At 44.2% G+C, this 19282-nt stretch overlaps 2 protein-coding genes across 3 annotated transcripts in view; one reads left to right on the top strand and one right to left on the bottom strand.

Moving 5' to 3' along the window:
* ADCY8 (adenylate cyclase 8) overlaps window positions 1–6544 on the bottom strand; it is a 127491-nt gene extending 120947 nt beyond the window's left edge. Inside the window, exon 1 of one of the 2 annotated variants that reach the window (XM_051778525.1) lies at window positions 5316–6544. In XM_051778525.1, coding sequence (XP_051634485.1) covers window positions 5316–6245 — 930 coding nt within the window. In that variant the 5' untranslated portion in view covers window positions 6246–6544. The remainder of the gene's footprint in view (window positions 1–5315) is intronic. The other variant, XM_051778524.1, reaches the window with a different exon arrangement.
* Window positions 6362–12052, top strand: LOC127467057 (cuticlin 2-like). Its single transcript, XM_051778554.1, has 2 exons — window positions 6362–7066; window positions 11718–12052. The coding sequence occupies exons 1-2, from the start codon at window positions 6362–6364 to the stop codon at window positions 11769–11771; spliced, it is 759 nt and encodes a 252-aa protein (XP_051634514.1). The 3' UTR covers window positions 11772–12052.
* Window positions 12053–19282: the final 7230 nt, after the last annotated feature.

The following is a 19282-nucleotide window of genomic DNA, read 5'->3' on the forward strand; positions in this document are numbered from 1 at the left end:
GATAGGTTGTCACTTGGAAAAGGAGCCATTTGCCACTGCCTGCTGGGTTTCACTTTCAGCCTGTTCCCCACCCAGTGCAGTGAGCACTTGTCTGGACCAGAACACATCATGTTGATATGTTAACCAGGGGCCTCCAGGGATGGAGTGCCAGGCAGGAGCTGAGTAAGGATTTCCAGGTTTGGAGTTTCCATCACCCCAAAAATTAATTTAAAAACATTATTCCTTTCTGTTTACTAAATTTCACCTTTTACATGAAACACTCCAGTTTATCTCATGCATAGTCAGATATTCCAGAAATAAGGAAAATGTAAGGAGGAATCCTTCTACCTGCCACCTTCTCTGCCCTCTGGAAAGAGATGACTCCCTTGAATAGTTCTAATTTTTCCTTCTTCTCTTTCCTGTTCCAATGACATCACTGAAAGTGTTGAGAAGTGCAGTAAGAGGCTGCACTGGAGATGTTTATCCCCTTCAGTCTTCTGTACAGACTCATAAGGATCATTCAAATAAGATCTGCTGTTAATTGTCAGCTCTAAGTATGCTGCTCTGGTGTGTGATTATTTTGCATTAGATGTTGCTGTTTTGGAGTGTATGCCTCTTTCTAGGCCATGAGAAACAACAAACAAGCAATAAACAAAACCTTAAAAGCAACCCAGAAGTGTTCTGACAGCAGAAAAAAATGTCACATCAAATCTAGCAAAGTGACTTGCACTGAGAAGAACCACACTAACTGTTGTAGGCTGAAACCAGCTGATAAAAGCAGGTTTCATTCATGGTTTTACCTGAGTTCCTCCATTTTGGATGCAATTAAACATCAAATTGTAAATATACTTAGTCCATTTGTCCTACTTAGCACAACAATGATGCAGTGGCTTCAGAGAAAAGTGTATTCAATTCTAATGTAATTATGCTGTGACCTACTGATACTGGTCAGGTGATATTACAGGATATAAAAGGAAAGCAGTTCATAATCTAGTCTAAAATCATACAGTCAGGTTGGCCACGACAGACTATGGCAGAAAAATTAATAACAAATAATGCTACAAAAGTAACCATGAGAATAAAGGTGGAATGTTTTGATTCTAATTTTCAATGAGTAGCTAACTTTGAAATGTCCTTATATTTCACAGATTTAATAGATTTTCCACAAGCATTTGACAGAAATTTTGAAGAGATGAGTGTGTTTTGTATATACACATATACTGATATCTATGATCAGAATTTGAAAACATGTAGCTGGAATATGAATGCAAAAGCTGTCAGTTGCCATTGTAATATTATACAGATTTATCTCTGTAGGGCTCCTTGTGACTTCATGAATTCTGTCTTTCCTCTATTAATAACACTGAGAGAGGGGTTGGGGAAAAATAAGCAAGAAAAAATCTCCATATTAATTCACAGAACTGCCTAGGCTTGGAAAGACAGATGGAAACAGAGAGAAAAGAATGAGTTTATCCAGTCATAACACTACCCACTTCAAGGTTATTTCTAAACGTGTTTTTAAATTTTTATTTAATATGTGTAATTTAGGACTTAGTCCTTCAAGATATCCCTTATGCAGATGATTTACTCACAGGAGTAGGCTTGCTGACTCTGGTGGAATTTTCTCATGTGAGCGAAGATTGTAAAGGCAGAGGATTAAAATCCAGAGTGTGTATGTAGCTTACATAATTTCAAGTCTGTCAAAATTCATATCTATATTATCATCTGCCCAAGTTACATAACAGGAAGGAGCTCTGAGTTGTTTGTTCTTCCCCATATGCCTGAAACACATGTATAGTCTTAGAAATTTTGGATTGTATAAATTATTACCAAGGAAAAAGTAAGAATGAATGAAATACAAATAAAACTTTCATTTTGGGTCATATCAGAGGCAAGCACCACCCCCAGGATGGTGTCTGACAAGGCACACATAACAAGCACTGCACTTGTTTACCAGTAAGATCTTGCATTATCATTTGCTTCCTGACACAATCTTTAGCCAAGTCAGCACCAGTGCTGCCTTTACCTAAGTCATGATATCAGTTCCTTTTTCATGTTTCCACACACACACACCTGAGCAACAGCACATTCCTCAGCATTTCAGGCTGGGATCAGCTGGGTTTAAGGGTGGTTGTATCTCCCCAGGAGCACTCAGCACTTGGCAGGATTGAAACTAGTGAGTCTACATTTGTTTTGGTTACTTTAACAAAATCTTATTTCAAGGCAGTCTTTCTCCTTCATCTTTATGTAGAATGTTGGTTCAAATTTATTTTGAGATGCAAGGAAAGAAAAATCAGGTGATGTCTTAAATTTTACTGCAAGAAAAAAAAAAGGTGAACAGTGAGCATTATTTTTATTCATGATAATGAATGCTTTGTTAACTACAAGAAACAGCAAAATCAGGCACTAGTACTGCATGCTTCTGTTCAGCATTACTAATGGTTTGAACTCCTGGTGAACATACTTATCAATGAAAACTAATATTAATTAAGAGGTTAAGGGAAAACAGGTCAAAGCAATTGATTTTCCTCCTGTGTAAACTGTTGCAACTTTAAGATCTTAGACTTATAGTTGACTTATAACTATGTGACTGAGAAGAGAATCAGAACCATTTTGCCCATGAATACTACTGGGTACAATACTAAACTGACTCCAGGGTAGACAATTCTTTCTGTCCAGAATTGAATTCAGTATTTTCCCTGCATGAAATCTTTATCTTAGAAAAATCAGTGGAAAACTCATTATATGTACCATGATCATAGTTTTACTTACTGTTTTTTCTTTCATTGCATACTTAAATTTCTGGTTTTGGTCCAGTGTAAGCATCTGCCTGCATCCTGAGGCACAGCAAGATGCTCACATATACTGCTACTGATCAAATAGTTCATTTAGCCTTGTAAGGCTTCTTTGAAGGACAGATGCAGGATTTTACCTGGGAAAATAAGCCCTGTTAGAAAAGAGAGTGTTTTGCCTGCAGGGTGAAGAAATCTGCATTGGCCAAAAAATTTCCTACATAAACTTGATGACACAGCCATTTAAATTTTCTCTGTTCTCTTGAGAAGTAACAGTTATATGCCCTTCATCAGCCGTAAAAGTATTCATTTACTAACACCTGAAAGGGCTAGGCAATTCTCTGCAAAAAGTAAAAAAAAATGGTGCAACACCAAAAAGTGACAAAGTAAGGCTGCGCCTCCCCCCGGGCACCAGCTGCGGCTTCCCGGAGCCCCCGGGATGAGCCCTGGACCACCCCGCGAAGAGGATGGGGAGTCGCGGGAGACGGGTTGGGGGTCGCGGACAGGGTCCGTCCCTCCGGGGCCGCTGGAGGGAGCCCCCGGGCCGCGGCGCGGCGGCTTCAGCACCGCGCGGGGGGACAGCGCCCGTGGAGCCGCGCTCCGCAACCCGCGCATCCCACGGCGCTCCGCAACCCGCGCATCCCACCGCGCTCCCCGCGGCATCCGGCTCTGAGAGCCAGCCCCGGCGCGGGGAAGGATCCGGCCTCTCCCGTAGGGACTGGAGGCAAAACGGCCGAAGCAGAGCAAAATCGGGCGACGTTAAGCGGTCCCTGGGCAGGCGAGAGCCAGTGTAAATAAGCACCGACGTGTGACAAGCTGCACGGATCCTGTTAAGGGATTTATATATGTAGTTCATGAAGGCAATCATCTGGCTGACAATCTCTCGTTGTGCACCGCTCAAAGACAGTTCATTCACACAACTGTCTGCAAAATGAAGATATTAGTATCCCTCCTGGGAAATGTCTGTGGCAAATGCATGTGTGCGTGCGCGTGTGCATGGACCGGCTAAACAGCTGTGATACTGGTGGGTAATGAGATAGCAGCGCATTACTCATTGCTCCAAGAGAGGACATGGAAGTAAATTAAGAAATCAGCATAACTCACACAGCTATTGACCCATCAGTAATAGCACCAGCAGTGCATGGGAGTAGGACACGGTGCATGGTTGCAGTTCATTCATCGACATGTTACCAAGAGCTGGGAACAACTCTGCACAGCCTAATTGTCTTACATCCACAGAGTTTAGCCAGGCACAGCACACCAGGGCAGCTTCTCCTGAAACAGGACGAGCCCAATCACTGGGAAGTGAGTCAGGCAGCCCACAGCTAACAAGCGCATGGAGTAAGGGAATGGGCAGGGTGTGTAGGGGTTTTGGGATTGCCAAGGTCTAAGGAATGTAGATGTGTCCTAAGAACCACAATCATCAAAACTTCCCGGTGCAAGATCAGTCACTTCCCAGCTGCACATCCCAGCACTCATGTAAACAATATACCACCAACAACACATTCCTCTGTACTCTCCCTCCTTTGGGGATTATCTGCCAGTACCTCCACCCCCTTCTCTCCAGAGCCAAATGGAGATGATAATCTGCTGTGAAATATTGGTAGCACAGAGCTGTGACAGTCTGGGAAGGGAGGGGGAAAGGGAGCAGCTAGAATCTCCAGGATTAAGTTGTCCTAGTTAGCCAGTGTTTTCTTGCCTTGCAGGGATATTGGGAATTTGGTGCATTCTCACTTTCTGTGGAAGAAGCCATCTGAGTGTTAAGTCAGGTTAGACCTGGTTTTAACCCTGCAGACCCTGTCTTGCCCAGTGCCTCTCAGCGGTTTGCACCACACACCACTCCACCATGTAACCAGTACTCTGTCCTAGATCTCACTTGTAAGGATGCAGCACAACAACATTTGCCCCATGACTACCAGCAGAAAAGGTTTCTCAGTGTCCTCCAAAGACAGCCTAGGATCTCACATCAAATATCCCCAGGGGAGCTTTGCCCTGGTTTCACTGAGGTTTCACTGATTTCTCCTTGCAAAGGAGCTTTGCTCCTGTTTTCTCATAACTCAGATCAAGCTGCCCTTCACATATAAGTATACCAATTCCCCCAGCTGATTCAGAGTTAAAAAGCACGAGCAAGAAAAATGGGCACAGTGTGAAAGTTTGGCTAAGACAGAGTCATCTCAAGCCCCAAACCACTGCTGGAAGTCAGGGAGGGGAATGATAAATGACCCATCCTCCCCACTTGCTCAAGGAGCTTCTGCCTTCAAAAGTTATTTCAAGGGACAGCAGCGTAGTGAATGTACAAGGAGAGGGGACAGAGTGGTTAGGAATTGTCCCTACTCCCAGCTTGAGGTAAAACACTGCGATGAGAAAAGGGTGGCAGAGGATAGGGAGACAGAAAGCTTTCATTTTGCCTATGATCTCCCCCCTGGGTAATGAACTTCTGAGCACCTGATTGTAAGGGAGAGGATCTTTTGGGACACTTACACCTCTTCTTACTCAGGGTGATGGAGAAAGAGGACAGTTCCCACCCTCTCCTCACCACAGTACCTGGTTGAGGGAAGTCACGGCGAATCTGGGGATTACCAGCTGCATGACGAGCTGCAGGACAGAGGTGACCAGCCCAGCCAGGATGGCCCAGGTGAGTGGTAGCGGGAGCATACTGTAGGTCGCAAAAAGCGTGAAAAGCACATAGCCAATGCCGTCCCCAAGGAGGCCACAGCCCAGGCCTGCCGCCAGGATCTGTGTGGCCATGGCCACCCAGGTGACAACACCACTGTACTGCAGGTAGGTGTACGAGGTCGTGTCCTTCCTGACCACCACTAAGGCACAGATCACCACCTCGATGCCAGTGAAGAAGCCCAAGAGAATGCCCTTAATAGGGTCCATGGGAGCAGAGGCCAGCGTCAAGTGGAGGAACAGTAGGGTCAGCTTGGTCAGCACGTCCAGGATGTTCATGACCACCTCAGATTTGCGCCGCTGGCCCAAGAAGTAGCGCTGGTAAAGGCGCTCCAAGTCCCGGGACTTGAAGGAGTTGCGGAGAGTGGGGAAGATCACCCCGCGATATGTATAGCCCCAGTTGAGGAAGAAGTCGGAGTTGCTGGGGGCACAGTCCAGGGGCAGAAAGCCCAGGTCCCCACTACTGCTCGTGCGCTCCGGGAAGACTTTGGTGCCTCCGTTGTTGTGGCGGTCGCTGCCCAAACTCCGTCCGGCCGACTGCCGCCGGAGGTGGTGGTGGTGGTGCGGCGGGTGGGGGTGGTGGTTGGGACAGCAGGTCTCCTCGGAGCTGAAGCCCTTGCCCCCCCCGCTGCTGCTGCCGCCGCTGCTGCTGCTGTGCTCCTGGATGAAGCGCTGCTCGGTAATGTGGCGCACGGCCGTCTGCCACAGCAGGCGCTGGGGTCTGCCGCTGCCGGGGGGGGTCCTGTTGATGGTGTAAAGTTCATCGCTGTCGCTCAGGCACCGCACCTCCGAGAGCTCCATGGCGGTGACTGGCGGGGGGCAGAGCACCGGCGCGCGGGGCGGGGGGGTGGGGGGCACACACCGTCTTTGGGGAGGGGAGCAGGGGAGGGATGGAACCACGGGAGAGGAGGGAGGGGATGGCGGAGGGCGGGCGGCGGCGACGGCGGGATGGCGGTGCGGGGATCACATTTATAGGCAGGTCCCCGTGTCTGGCGGCGCGGCTGGCGGCGGGGCTGGTTGGCCGCCGGGGTCCGGGGGGCGGCTGCGCCGGCTCAGCGCAGGCGGCCCGAGCCCCGCTCCCGCTCCCCCGGCGTCCCGCGGAGCCGCATCCCGCGGAGCCCGGCGGCAGAGCAGCCCCGGAGCCCCGGAGGGCTGGGAGAGAGCCCTTCTCGGGGCGGTGCGCTGGGAGGGAGCCGAGCCGCGGGTCCGGAGAGGAGGAGGAGGAGGAGGGAGGAGCGGAGCATCTACGGGCGCAGCCCCGCTGCCCGGTGGGAGATCCTTGGCCCCATCCGGAGGCCGGAGGCACGGAGGGGTGGGGGCAGCCGCCTTGCGGAGCCGTTCACTGCGGGCAGCGCCTCTCTCCGGGGATCCCGGGGCTCCGCTCCGAGGTCTGGTGCCCGGGAGCTGCTGTAATTCCTGCGACTGCGGTCAGCGGCAGCGCTGCGAGCTCGGGCAGGAAGGGAGAAGCAGCCAGGTCGCGGGCATCCTCGGTCACAGCTCCGGAACCGCCGGCCGGGGGCTGCCCACCCGCATTCCCTCGACAACGGGGCATGTCCCGCAGGGAGCGCCGCCCGGGATCACGGGGAGCCTCTGCCATCCATCGCAGGCTCTCGGCTTGCTTGGTAACGAGAAAAAAGGAGGGGGGGAAAATGAAGTAAATAAAAAAATCACATCAGAAACCAAACCTAAAAAAAAAAAAGAAAAGAAACGACAGAGAGGGGAACGAAAATCCCGCCCTAAACTCAGAGCTCTGGGAAGCCCGATGGGAGCATCTCAACTTCTCTGCGGGTCGGGGCAGAGACTGCTCCTGCTCTGGGGCTTCCCTGGCGGCAGGGAAGAGGAGGAGGAGCAGGAGGAAGGGACGAGGGCAAGGCGTGGGGAGCGCGGTGTCTGCGGGGAGCCGGCGGCAGTGCTGCCCCGGGAGCTGCCGGGACCAGCGCAGCGGAGCCGCCGCCGCCGGAGTGGAGCTGCGGGCGGGCGGCCCGGGAGGAGGCAGAGCCCGGCGCGGTCAGCTGATGCCCGGCACGTCGGCGGGGCTGCCCTCATCCCCTCCGCCTCGGCCCGGTTAAAGCAGCCGCAGCTGCAGCCGCGGCGCCGGGAGGGGGTCAACGGGCGGGGGCTGGCACAGAGCAGGTCCTCTAGTCCCAGGAGACTCCTCCGAGGGTCACTCGGGTTTCTCTGAGCTGCACTTCTCTGGGTGTCCCTGGACTGTCCCGCAGTGCCTGACAGGTGCATCCACCCAGAACGCTCAGTGGGAGCTGATGCTGCAGCAGGGCATCCCTCTGATCCGGCAAAAGGGAGAATCTCAGGCCTTACTTGGACCGAGTGCTCCTGCCCTGGAGCACTCCTCCCCGTGGGGTGGGGGAGCCCTGGGAACCCCTCCACCTCTGCCTGTGACAGTTCAGGCCCTCTCAGAAAGGTGCTGTCACTGCCAGGATTGTGACTCTGGTCACCTTGTGTTAAGTGAGTGTGTGTTTGATGGCTCCTATCCTGACAGCACTTACATTAAAGACACTGGAGAAATAATAGAAACTGTCCCATGCACAGAGCCTGGAGTTAAAACCACTCCTCACTTTGCACTTTGGCAGATGAAATTGTCCCTGTTCCTCTTCTTATGGATTCTCTTTGTACCAGCAAACCTGGAGTGTTGTGCACAGCCTGAAGAGCAGGTCTTTACCCTTCCTATCCCTCGTCTATCCATAGTAAACCTTGTTAAAGGGTCTGAACCGTGTCCTGGAGGAAAGGCATTTAGACTATGGCAAATTAAGGGAGAGGTGTTTTCTTTGTGTTTAAAAAGACAAGAGTGATGCCTGCTGTATTCCTTGAGATAAATGTACAGCTTCCTTCTGTCAGCACTGAGGATGTGTGTGGACAGAGGCACTGCCTGGAAAGGAGCTGTGCTACCCTACAAGGAGCTCTGACTTCTGTTGGGAGTTGGGGAGCTTGAACAAGGCATGTGGTGCTTGACTTCCAGTGGGCCTGAGCCTCCATGAACACCCTTCCAGCTGTCATTACTTAGTTCACCTTTTATTATTATTATTGTAAGGAAGACATGGAGCTTTAGGAAGGATTTCTCTCTTTGTTTCTGTATTTGCACTACAATAGATTTGGGAATTCCAGCCAAGTCTGTGTCCCATGTGTGAGGCAAGTTTTGTACAGATATAAGCAGAGGAAATTCTTGTTCACAAGAGCCCAGATAAGGAAAGAGTGATGTTTTTGTGAACAGGGATGGGTCTTTCCTGTGTTTCAGCATGACTCTGCTAACCTGGAAAGGGTTAAGACTAGTTTCACCACAATAATAGAGACAAATATCCTTACTCCTAGATAAATCCCATGGAAATTGCAACATTACTTCAAGATGAAAATGTTACTGTAAGTGGGAAAGTCTTATATAATGACTTATATATTTCTTTTATATAAGGAATTGTAATTGTTAGTGGTATTATCCCAGAGCACTGAAAGAAATCAGATTGCTCAACACAAATCATGCTAAATCAAAGGAAAAGGAAACAAATTTACAATGCAGCTTAAGGAGACATCAGTTCAAAAGAGATAAGATGAAACCAAGATAGGGAGCTCTCAGTTCTCTAATGTTGCTGTAATCACTGAATCACAGGACTGGAAGAGTCCTTGGTCTTATGGCAGAATAAGATCTACCCTCACCATTGTTCCTGCAATAGAGGCTCTGTACATCTCCAAACAGTCTATTTTTATGCTTCTCCATCCTTATCATTTTCATATCTAACCTGAACTTTCCTTGCAGCATTCACTAAGCAAATCACGTTCACCAAGCACATCACTTCTTGTCCTGTCCACCACAAAACAAGGAGGCCAGATTGTCCTGGCAGTAGTCTATACATATTTAATGAATGTCTCTTCCATCCATTTGCTCTTCCTCTTCTCATTTCTTAGGCTAAATAACCTAAATAACCTAATTTCTGTCATTTTCCTCCCCATGGGTCACATTTTCTAGGTGTCTTTTCTGTTTGTTCTGGATTATGTACACTTTTTTCGTGACTTTATTTTCTTTCTTTTCCCTCTTTGAGATGCATACAGCTTGGCTTCGTTCTACAGTGGAAAGTTATCTTATGTCTAAGACTATACTTTGTGATCTGCACTCCTATTTATACATCCTGTGAGATATCTGTCATCCTCACACTTACCCAGAACTGATGACCTAATGAAACTTTGCTGTCCTCAAGGCTTGGGCAGGTGTCACTTGCTCCATATGTGCATAACAACCTACATGAAGCATCTTGCATTTGCCCTCGCTGGAATGTATTGTACTTTTTCCACCCTGTATGCCCAATTTGAAATAGAACATGTTGAGTACTAAACCTGTCCTCCTCCATGCCAGCAGCCCTCCCCAGCTCTGTGCCATCTGTGTGTTTGGTGAGCCTACTCTCTCTTCAGTGGTGATGGCAAAGCAGTGCAGTGCCTTTAGGTAACAGTCGATGTGCTCATTTTTTGCCTGTATTTCTGAATCAGCCTCAGAAGTACTGGGCATCTTTGTGGAGGGTTACCAAGAGGGGACAAGGTCTTTATGAGCACAGGGACCCACTGCTGCAATGCTCTTGGCTCTGCAGAGTGAGGAGGATGCCTGACCATTCTGGGAGTAGGAAAGGGGGGAGCCTGCCACAGCCCTGGCTGCCACTGAAGGGTGGATGAGCTCTAAGTCCCAATAGAGTTCAGTTGGCACTAGATTAGAACTGAGCATTATTCAGTCTTTGTTGCTATTTGATTTTTTTCTTTTTTTTTAAAGAGCTAAATGACTTGGCAGTGCCACAAAATCACTAAAAGCCATTTAAAAATAATACTGTCACTAGAAGGCTTTTGAAGGATGAAATCAGGCAGAATTCATTCCTCTTCTGTCACCTGAAAGTTTATGTCACCCTCCTCTCCTTCTTCCCCCTCTCTACCCACAGCAGTAGCATTTCTGTACAGTTTAATGTTATGATATTTAATCATGCAAATAATGATCTCATTCAATTTAGTAGGACTATTTATGTCCTCAGGATTGTGAACCTGGCACTGTGCTCTGCAAAGCACTCCAGGGTTCTCCAATAAACATGGCTTCAATATCCAACACACTATTAAGGAACACTTGTGTTATTATACATCCTATTTATTTAAGTATAGACTCCAAAAAACAATTTAAGAAAGGAAAAGTGAACAACTGACATATAGCCTCTGTATCTCTTCATGTACACATGAAACATGAAACTTCAGTAATGATGGAAATGACAGAACATGAGCAAATTGGCCTAGACTGTCTCCTTACCTGCTTGGGGGTTTATGGGATTTTTTTTCCCAATAATTCCCTCTTTTTTTTTTTTTTCTCTTATGCTTGGCAACAATTTAGACATTCTAATATTTAAAAAAAAAAAAAAAGAAAAAAACAATCAAACAAAAACCAAACAAAAAACCAAACCAACCAACCAACCAAAAACCACCAAAAAAAAAAAAAAACAACCCACAAAAAAACCCCAAATGACTTCTGCTATTGATTAAGTCTTCTTTTAAAAAAATCTGTCTATCACTTTTCTTAAATGAACTTGTATCTCAATACAGTATCTGTCTCAATACAATGTTGAAGAAAACACAGGGCATGAATGAATTGAAAATTGTAACACTGGATAGTAAAAGCATTCAGACTGATTAATGAAAGCCATGGCAGAAGAAAAACCAGGTTTCATGGACTGAAAGATCAGAGAGAAAGAGGATGAGGACACATAGCTTAAGAGATGATGGAAACAATCAACTTTTCCTGGGGTTTGCAGATGATTTCACTCGGTACAGTAAAAATAACAATGACATATTTTAAAGTTTGCAGGCAAAGAAGCTAAATTATTGCATTCCACAGCAATACTACAAGGTCTGGGGAAATAAAAAAAAGAACAAAAAAAAAATAAAGAATTTTTAAAAATCAGGTCAGTTATAGTATAAAAAGGTAGTAAGAAATGTCAATTTTAATGTCCATACTTTAAAAGAAGATTTTTACTTTGCTTTTTCTTCTTTTTTTTTTTTTAAGGGTTTTTTTTTTTTTTTTTAGTATGGATGGTATTGCTTCTCCATGTTATGCTTCTCCATTTCCCTCACATGAAAATAAATGACATATCTCTCCCTCCCTTCACAGACACACATATCCACATAAATGGGTCAGAAGATGGTGTAAGCATGTGGATTTTATGGAGGAAAATAAGGGGTTGGAGAAGAATATGCACCTTTTAAATAAACATGGTTGGAGCTGTGTTTTTCTCCTCTCTCTTCCAGGTCCACTCCTTCCTTACTCACCCAGCTGTTGCTCTAGTTTTGAAACCGGATTAGCATCTGTGACCACTGCAAGTCCTTTATTTGTGACTCTGTGGGCATTGGTGGTGAACCGGAATGGCTGTTGAGTACTGCAAAAAAAAAAATGATCTGTCTATACAAGCAATTGTTTCTGTTTTCCTGAAAACTAACCTTCAGAAGGCATTAACATGATGGAAATTTTCAGCACTTAGAAAAAAACTACATTTTTATGACAGTGAATTTAAGATTTGGTTTTTGTTTTGATTTTTTTGAGCTTTTTTTCAGAATCAAACATGAAACATGGTAGAGTCCTTAAAGTAAACAAGATTGATTATGAAGGACTGTTCTTTTTCATTTGGAAAGGAGGGCCTTTATCTGAATTCAGAATCAAATGCATTTTCAATAATTTGAAAAAAAACTTCCCAAAACAGAACTGCTGTTCTTCACACTGCTCCCAGAAGTTTCCCTCCACCTGTTTACCCTTTCCCAACCAGATTTAAGAGATCAACTGTTTCTTTGGTCATCTCTCTCCTCTATGCACACCATCACTCTCCTGTAATGCTGCTAATCCCTGGAGCACCTGCGTTGCTGAATGAATCATATTTTTACAAAGCAGTAGATGCTTCTGGATACTTTATGGGATTCCATTGAAGGAAATATTTTTTTTTTTTTTAATACAAAAGACCTTTGACTTACATGTTAATTGCAACAGAAGTTAAAAGGAAATTAATATTAAATTCACCTCTAAAGTAAAATCTTTATAATCCACATCAGACAAACCATTTACAAACATTTTATTCTTGATTTGTTATCTGAAGCAGCAAGTAGTGAGAGTGATAGGTGAAACTACAACTGCAATTAACGCTAGAAAGGAGACTTGAATTTGAGATGTTCAAAAGCAACTAAAAACATAAAAAAACACACATAAGGCTATTTGTATAACTTTTTCACTTGGAATAATGATTCTTAGCTCAATGTAGAAGTTTTGACAAGTGGATTTCAAAGTGTTTTTCTTTTTACAGGATGGAGATGTTTCCTGTGGATGTATACAATAAATTAATTAGGCTGGAAATAGGGAAATGTTATATTGTATGAGATTTTAAGTCCATTCAGATCAGCATCCTGCAGTTACTTCAGTATAAGACATAACCTAAGAGGAAATCCCCCTGTCTGCCAGATCAAAGGGGGGAAAGTTTGTTAAGATTGTGTATGCATGTCCTAATGTGTGTGTATTAAACTTTGGAGCAGGAACAAAACCTAGAAACCCTCATATTTCCAAGGGAAAGGAAATTCCTTTCTGTTTTTCTTCTCCATTTTCTGCCTAGGGAGGAAGAATTCAGTTCAATTTTCAAATAAAATATGAATCCAACTATTTGGCTCTTGAGAACTCCTTTCTTTGCATGCCCTTTTCATGAACCAGGGAAGCTGGAAGCCCTGAGACTGTGGCCTGGGCTTTCAGACCTGTTTGGGTTCAAGGATGATAAAGCTACAAAAGTGCTGGGTGTCTGGGCCAAGAAAGACTTTCACCACATCATCTTAGATTCAGAGGCCCTAAGCTGAGTTCTCAAGCAGCTCTTTAATGATCTGACAGGGTGCCAGGCACGTTTTGGAGAGCACCTGTCTTATGCTTTTGAAACGTTGCTTCATCAGATACCTTCTGTGTATGAATGTGTAGGACTTCATTTTGCTGGCCTGCAGATAAGAACGGGGTTTAACTCAGCTGGATTCCTAGACATTGCTTTTCCCCACCAACAAAACTCTTGCCCTTCACTCCCTTATCTTCTTTATGAAGGTTTCTTGCATTAGAATACGGAGAGTATGCAAAATAACCCTTTAAGTGACTTGCTGTGTGACAGAGAGAGCACCGATGCCTGGTGTGCTGGTATTAACAGTGACTTATTTCAAACTGAGCTCCCATCATAACTGAAGCATGCTAATCTGTTCATTGCCAGTCAAGCTGGGATGGTAGGTGTTCTTAGACAAAATGTTTAGGAGGAATCGTTGACTCATGGCAATCTTTAGTCATTCTCTGAAATGATACTATTAATGTGTATGGGCTCAGCAGAGCACTTGTTTCTCCATTCTATTATCTTGTTTTTACATTCAGTAACATCTTCCTTGGCATAGGGGGAGGATAATAGATTCATGTTTGAGCAGTTTATTTGATATTGCATTTCTTTAAATCACCAAAACCTGTCATTTTCTAGTGTTGCAAGATTTGCTGTGGAAGATTAAATCTGGTTTCCTTTTGATAGCAAAGGCAGGTTTTTGGTGCTACAGATGAAGATTTAAGACTGGTCTGTAGGTGGTCTATCCTACACATGAGATTACTTTGATCTTCTCTTACATGAATAGAAAAGGCAATGGCAGTCCTAAAGCTTGCATCTACTCCGTTTTCAACGTTGTGAGGTTACTTGGAGCCAAGGAGAACTTCATCTCATTGCCACGTAATACAAAACATCCAAAAGCATTTTCCAGGAAACAGACACAGAGAATGCCCACAACACCTATAGGCCTCTAAATTCAAGTTAAACAGTTCTATATGAGAATCAACTACAGTTAATGTTATTGTGATTAATATTATTTACAATGGCACCATCAATAATTTCACAAGAGACAGTTGCATCAGTTGCATCAGTTGTATGGGGAAGAACACAAAATTTTTTTTCTGGAATCATAATGGGAGATAAAATATCTTAAATTCCAGCACTATGTAAGAAGGAAACTCTACACTGTGCTACGCTCTGCTCTAAGTTTTTTGGCAACTCTTTAATCAAGAATTTCCAGTGGATGTTTTCAGCATACAACAGCTCAGACATTTTGTTTTAGCAGTAAAAGAATGCTGTGGTTGGTACTTCTGCCTGTTGATCCCAAGTGTTACTCCAATATAGCTCACATCACAAAATATGAGAGATGCCTCTGAAATGAAAGCCCAGTGTTTTTGATTTCTCTAAGATTTTGCATATGATATTTTCTTTGAATTCAAGTTGTGATTACAACCCCATTGCATAACTCTCTCTACAAATGTATAGTAAAAAAATATTTCTGGTTCCAATGGATTTGCAGCCCAGGATGGAATGTAGCACTTAGATATAGTGAAGAATCATCCGGAATTAGAGATAACAAGAGAAGCACGTGTGGGATCAGTCATGACCACTGTGGTGAACAATGGCCTTTACATAACAGTTGGTTTCTTCTGAGACTCCTGAAGAAATTATGGCAGGGAAATATTTAAATATTTAGGGGGAAATACAGTAGCTTTCATCATTTTTACAGAATCTTAGCAGGAGCTTGGAAAAGTGATGAAGCTTTAGTGTCACAGATTCAGAATAGAAAACAAAGGTCTTCTCAGGATTTGAACTGAGAGTTGTCCAAAACCAGTAAATGTACTTCTGATTATTCAGCTTCTATATTTTGGCCATCTAAATTCAGAAAGTCCTCGCAAACAACCTGGTGGACCATTTTAACTGTGTGTTTTTAGATCATTGACTTTTTTAAACTGCAGTAGCACTGCATTATTTACACTTTAAAATACCTACCAGAGCTAAAAGCCTGTATGACAGAATAAGTGCTGTACTTATTAAGCACCAGGACAAACAGTAGCAAGTCATAGTTGAAGGGCACAACTGGATTTAAAACCAATATTGTCTAATTCAAGATATTGTCAAGAAAAACAAAGAAAAGAACAGAAGATGCAATTCACTAGGGGCAAGTGCAAAGTACTGTATATGAGCAGAAATAATCAGTTATACTAGCACATGATGGGGAACAGCTGCTTAAATAGCAGTTCTGCAAGAAATGATCTGGGGGCTATTGAAACTGAGCCAACAATGTCATGTTGTTGCAGGAAAAACAAACATTGTGGTGCATAAGCAGAAAGGTAGTCCTTTAAGGCTTGTGGAACAGCTTTTTCCACTCTGCTCAATACTGGTAAGGTCACAGCTGAGTACAAGTGAGTGTCAGAGACTCTCCAGGGAATGGGCACAGGCCACACTCTCCTGGTGGGTGTGTGCAGCCCCATCCCAGGTCATCAGACAGTTCTATGGGGACAGAGATTGGGCTGATGCTGGGACATCAGCCTGTGGAGCTGGGGACTGTCATCCTACGGCATTGCTGGGGTGAGCTGGGATGGAGTCCTGGGCCATGGGCAGGGGTTGGGAGGGCCTTGAGAGAAGTGCATCAGGACCAGTAAAGAGCTGTTGATGCCCTCACTGGCTGGGCACCAATTTTGAGAAGTGCATATCAAGAAATACTGGACCTTCCAGAAACAGTTAAAAAAAGCATGGTCTGAGATGCAGAGGATGTATCCATCAGGACAGTTTGAAAGGAGCACTTATTTGGTTGTGTTCAGGTGCTGCCTTCAAATGTCATCTCCTAAAAACCTTAAGGAACAGCATTATAAGAATAGTAAAGGAAGTAAAGCAACACAAAACAAGTATTAGTGTTTTATAACTGTACAGGATATTGCTATTTAGGTATTTCTCTCTGACCGGTACTTATTTCACTACACAAAGAAGGCATTCAAACTGAGTTAGTGATTTTCTGAAGAGCGTGGTGGATATTACTTAGATGTGATGACACTTGTCATCACCATATGTAAACTTTATTTAAAATGTATTCTTGACTCATATTCACATTTGCATTTCAAAACTTCATTTACTCCGTGTTAATTTAAATTGTACGTATAGCACTATGGGAGGAGGACAAGTTAAGAATTTCTTTTTAAAGAAACGTCAGCTTCTAGCAGCTCAATTTTAACAATTTCTGCAGCACAGGGAGGAATTATTTTTTATCCTTGATGGGCTCTTCACTGTTGAAATATAGCTATTCATCTTTCTTTATTTCAATAGCTCGGAGTCCTAGATGTTTGTACATTTGCTCTCATAATGCTTTGTATTTTTGCAGACCTCAGTATTTTGTATGAACTGAACATACAAGGCCACGTTCTCATCTTATTGAGACTCTCTTGACTCAGCAGAGAGGCTGGCAGAAGTGCAACCACTTCTCTCCAGTTCTGTTTGGCAGATCAAACATAGTCACCCATTCCTGTCCGGAAGGAGTCTAAAACCCAGCAGGCAGGATTCAACCTTCAGGGTGCACTGTGTGTCTCGATGTATTTTATTTCTTGCCGTCTAGCAGAATGAATGGACCATTCAGCTGGACCTCTCTTTGCTGCCTCTCATTTGCTATAGTGGTTCCTCAGGAGCAGCAGAACAAAGGCTGCTGGATGACAGCTGTTGTGAACTCATTTGTTCCCAAGTCAGCTCCACTGACACCAGTTCTGGTCTTCTCAGTATGGAAAGGCTTCCAAGAGTTGTACTTTGCTGTACTCTCCTGAGAAGCACTGTTTTCACCCCAAGAGTCAACCTATTCCACCTTGCCAGCTTGTCTCCCAATTTATATTTGTATAGCCATGGGGGATCATTGTTATGCTGAACTGCAGGTACCTGAAACTATGAAATTCTGACACTTATACAGAGTGGTTACTGCCATTACTGACACTTTATGCTCTGAAACTCATTTACTTGGACACTATGGAATGGTGCCATGCAGGCAGTGCCCATAACCAAACAAAAGGACACTTCAAAGACAGAAGAGCTTTTGCTGCCTTTTCGCAAAATAAGAAACAGTCAATTTTCCCACGTATTCTAAAGTGTGAAATCAGCAAATGCCTGTGACTTCTGCATCTGTGTTTCATCCTGGCTCCTCACTACACACTAGCTGAGGACACCCAGGGAATGAGCCATTAGGGTAAATCTTAATCTAGGATTAAGAATAATAATTAAGAATAGAACTTCTATTTTGCCTCCTTCTTCTTAATGTAGAATGACATTTCCCACAGAAAAAGTATCCAAGGAGTTACATTCCCAGTAAACTTCTATTTCACCCCGGGATCACGTGGTGGATGTCACCTTCCTTTGTCATGGCATTTCAGAAGCTGATGCTGTGGTGGGACCAAAACACACGGGGGAATTCTTAGTCCAAGGGCCTCCTGAGTCATTTAATGATTCCAGTGTGAGTCCAGAAAAGGAGAGAAAGAGAATAGCAGTGATAGGACCTGGGAAGATGGAGGCACTGCTGGTTTGGGAAGATCTTTGCCTCTTTGGAGGAGTCAGCGTTAATAGTTTCTCGAGAGAAGGAAGTCAGCATATGCACTTGTCCCATATTAAATGAAGAAAGAAGCCCAAAGGAAAAACTCTAGACTTTACTGTCCTTTTTCTAGTAGAGGAATTTGAAGAAGATTTGGTTCAAACCACTGAAAGAAGTAGATAATAAACGGGGAAATATCAGGGAAATATATGACAGGCATGGCCCAAAACAGGAACTGGAGATAGCACCAAAGAACCTTGTCGGTGTTTCGCTCAGTGCCAGTCACAGCAGTCAGGCATGTTTGACCAAAGATTTATTTGTTTTTCCCACCAAGAAAAGGTTTGTTGGAATTTCTTGTCAGAACGAGAAAGCCTTTCAAAGACATTCCTAGCAAGGGTCTAGTGGTTCAGTTACTCAACTGAAATAAAGGAAATTAATTTCCTAACTCCTATTTTATCTGATGCAGATATCTGAAGCTACACCTTCAGATGTGCTGTGGGTCCCTCATCACACAGGTGCTGGGACAATCTTTGTCTGACCCACTGAGTGTGGAACCATTTGTTAAAACCATTTATACGAAATATCTTTTCAAAAAGGAGCCTGAAAAAGACCCACCCAGGGTGACTCTACTCTTTCCCAGCTACGTGTGACTGTGCCTCACATTGAAGTATTAAGCATCAGGAGTTGTAGGTGAATATCTCAGTCATTCACTCTGTCCCTTGGAATGCAGGCTTTATTCACCTATGCTCTTGATTCACATCATACCAATAGTCAGGATTACCAAGATTATTATAGTAATGTCTTATTGGAAACCACTTTCCTTTCTGAGTCCTTTGGATGTGAGAAAGCCTGCTGGGCACCCTCACAAATTTCCCATTTGTATTAGAGTAGCTGCCACAGAAAAACAGAATGACCTTTATGTTTTTTCCCCCTAAAAGTACAGTGCAACCCGATGAATGCTGGATGGGCTGGAGATAGAAGAAGTTATATGGTTCATGCCATTAAACTTGGTAAAAACAACAGGTATTATATATGCCAGCAATGTCTTTACTAAAATATAGCTTTGACATCAGAGGTGTTTGCTGTCCCCGAAAAAATAGAAAGGCTGGATCTGTACTGTACTAGGCCTTTGATTTCACTGCAATGACAAGGGTGAAATGCAAATGCAGAATTCTAATGCAGAATAATAATAACTTTAGTTGGCTGAGCAGTAAATATGTAGAATGATCTAGGCTGAAAACAAGTGGATTCAGCAGAGCTGTGGAATCCTAAAAACACCAGAGGCAGAGATTCTAGTCAGTAGATTAGAAAAAGAAAATGTAATTATCTATGTCACTGCTAAATTGTCCCATTCATTTGAGAAGGGATGTTTCTTAGGATCTGAACTGCCAAGGCAGAGGACACACTCAAGAGACCCTTCGGCTAAACAAAACCTGAACCTACATAGCTCCTCCACA

This window comes from Manacus candei, unplaced genomic scaffold (genome assembly GCF_025592945.1).
Source record: "Manacus candei isolate 608988 ecotype Guabito, Panama unplaced genomic scaffold, ASM2559294v1 h1tg000013l, whole genome shotgun sequence".
Lineage (NCBI taxonomy): Eukaryota > Metazoa > Chordata > Aves > Passeriformes > Pipridae > Manacus > Manacus candei.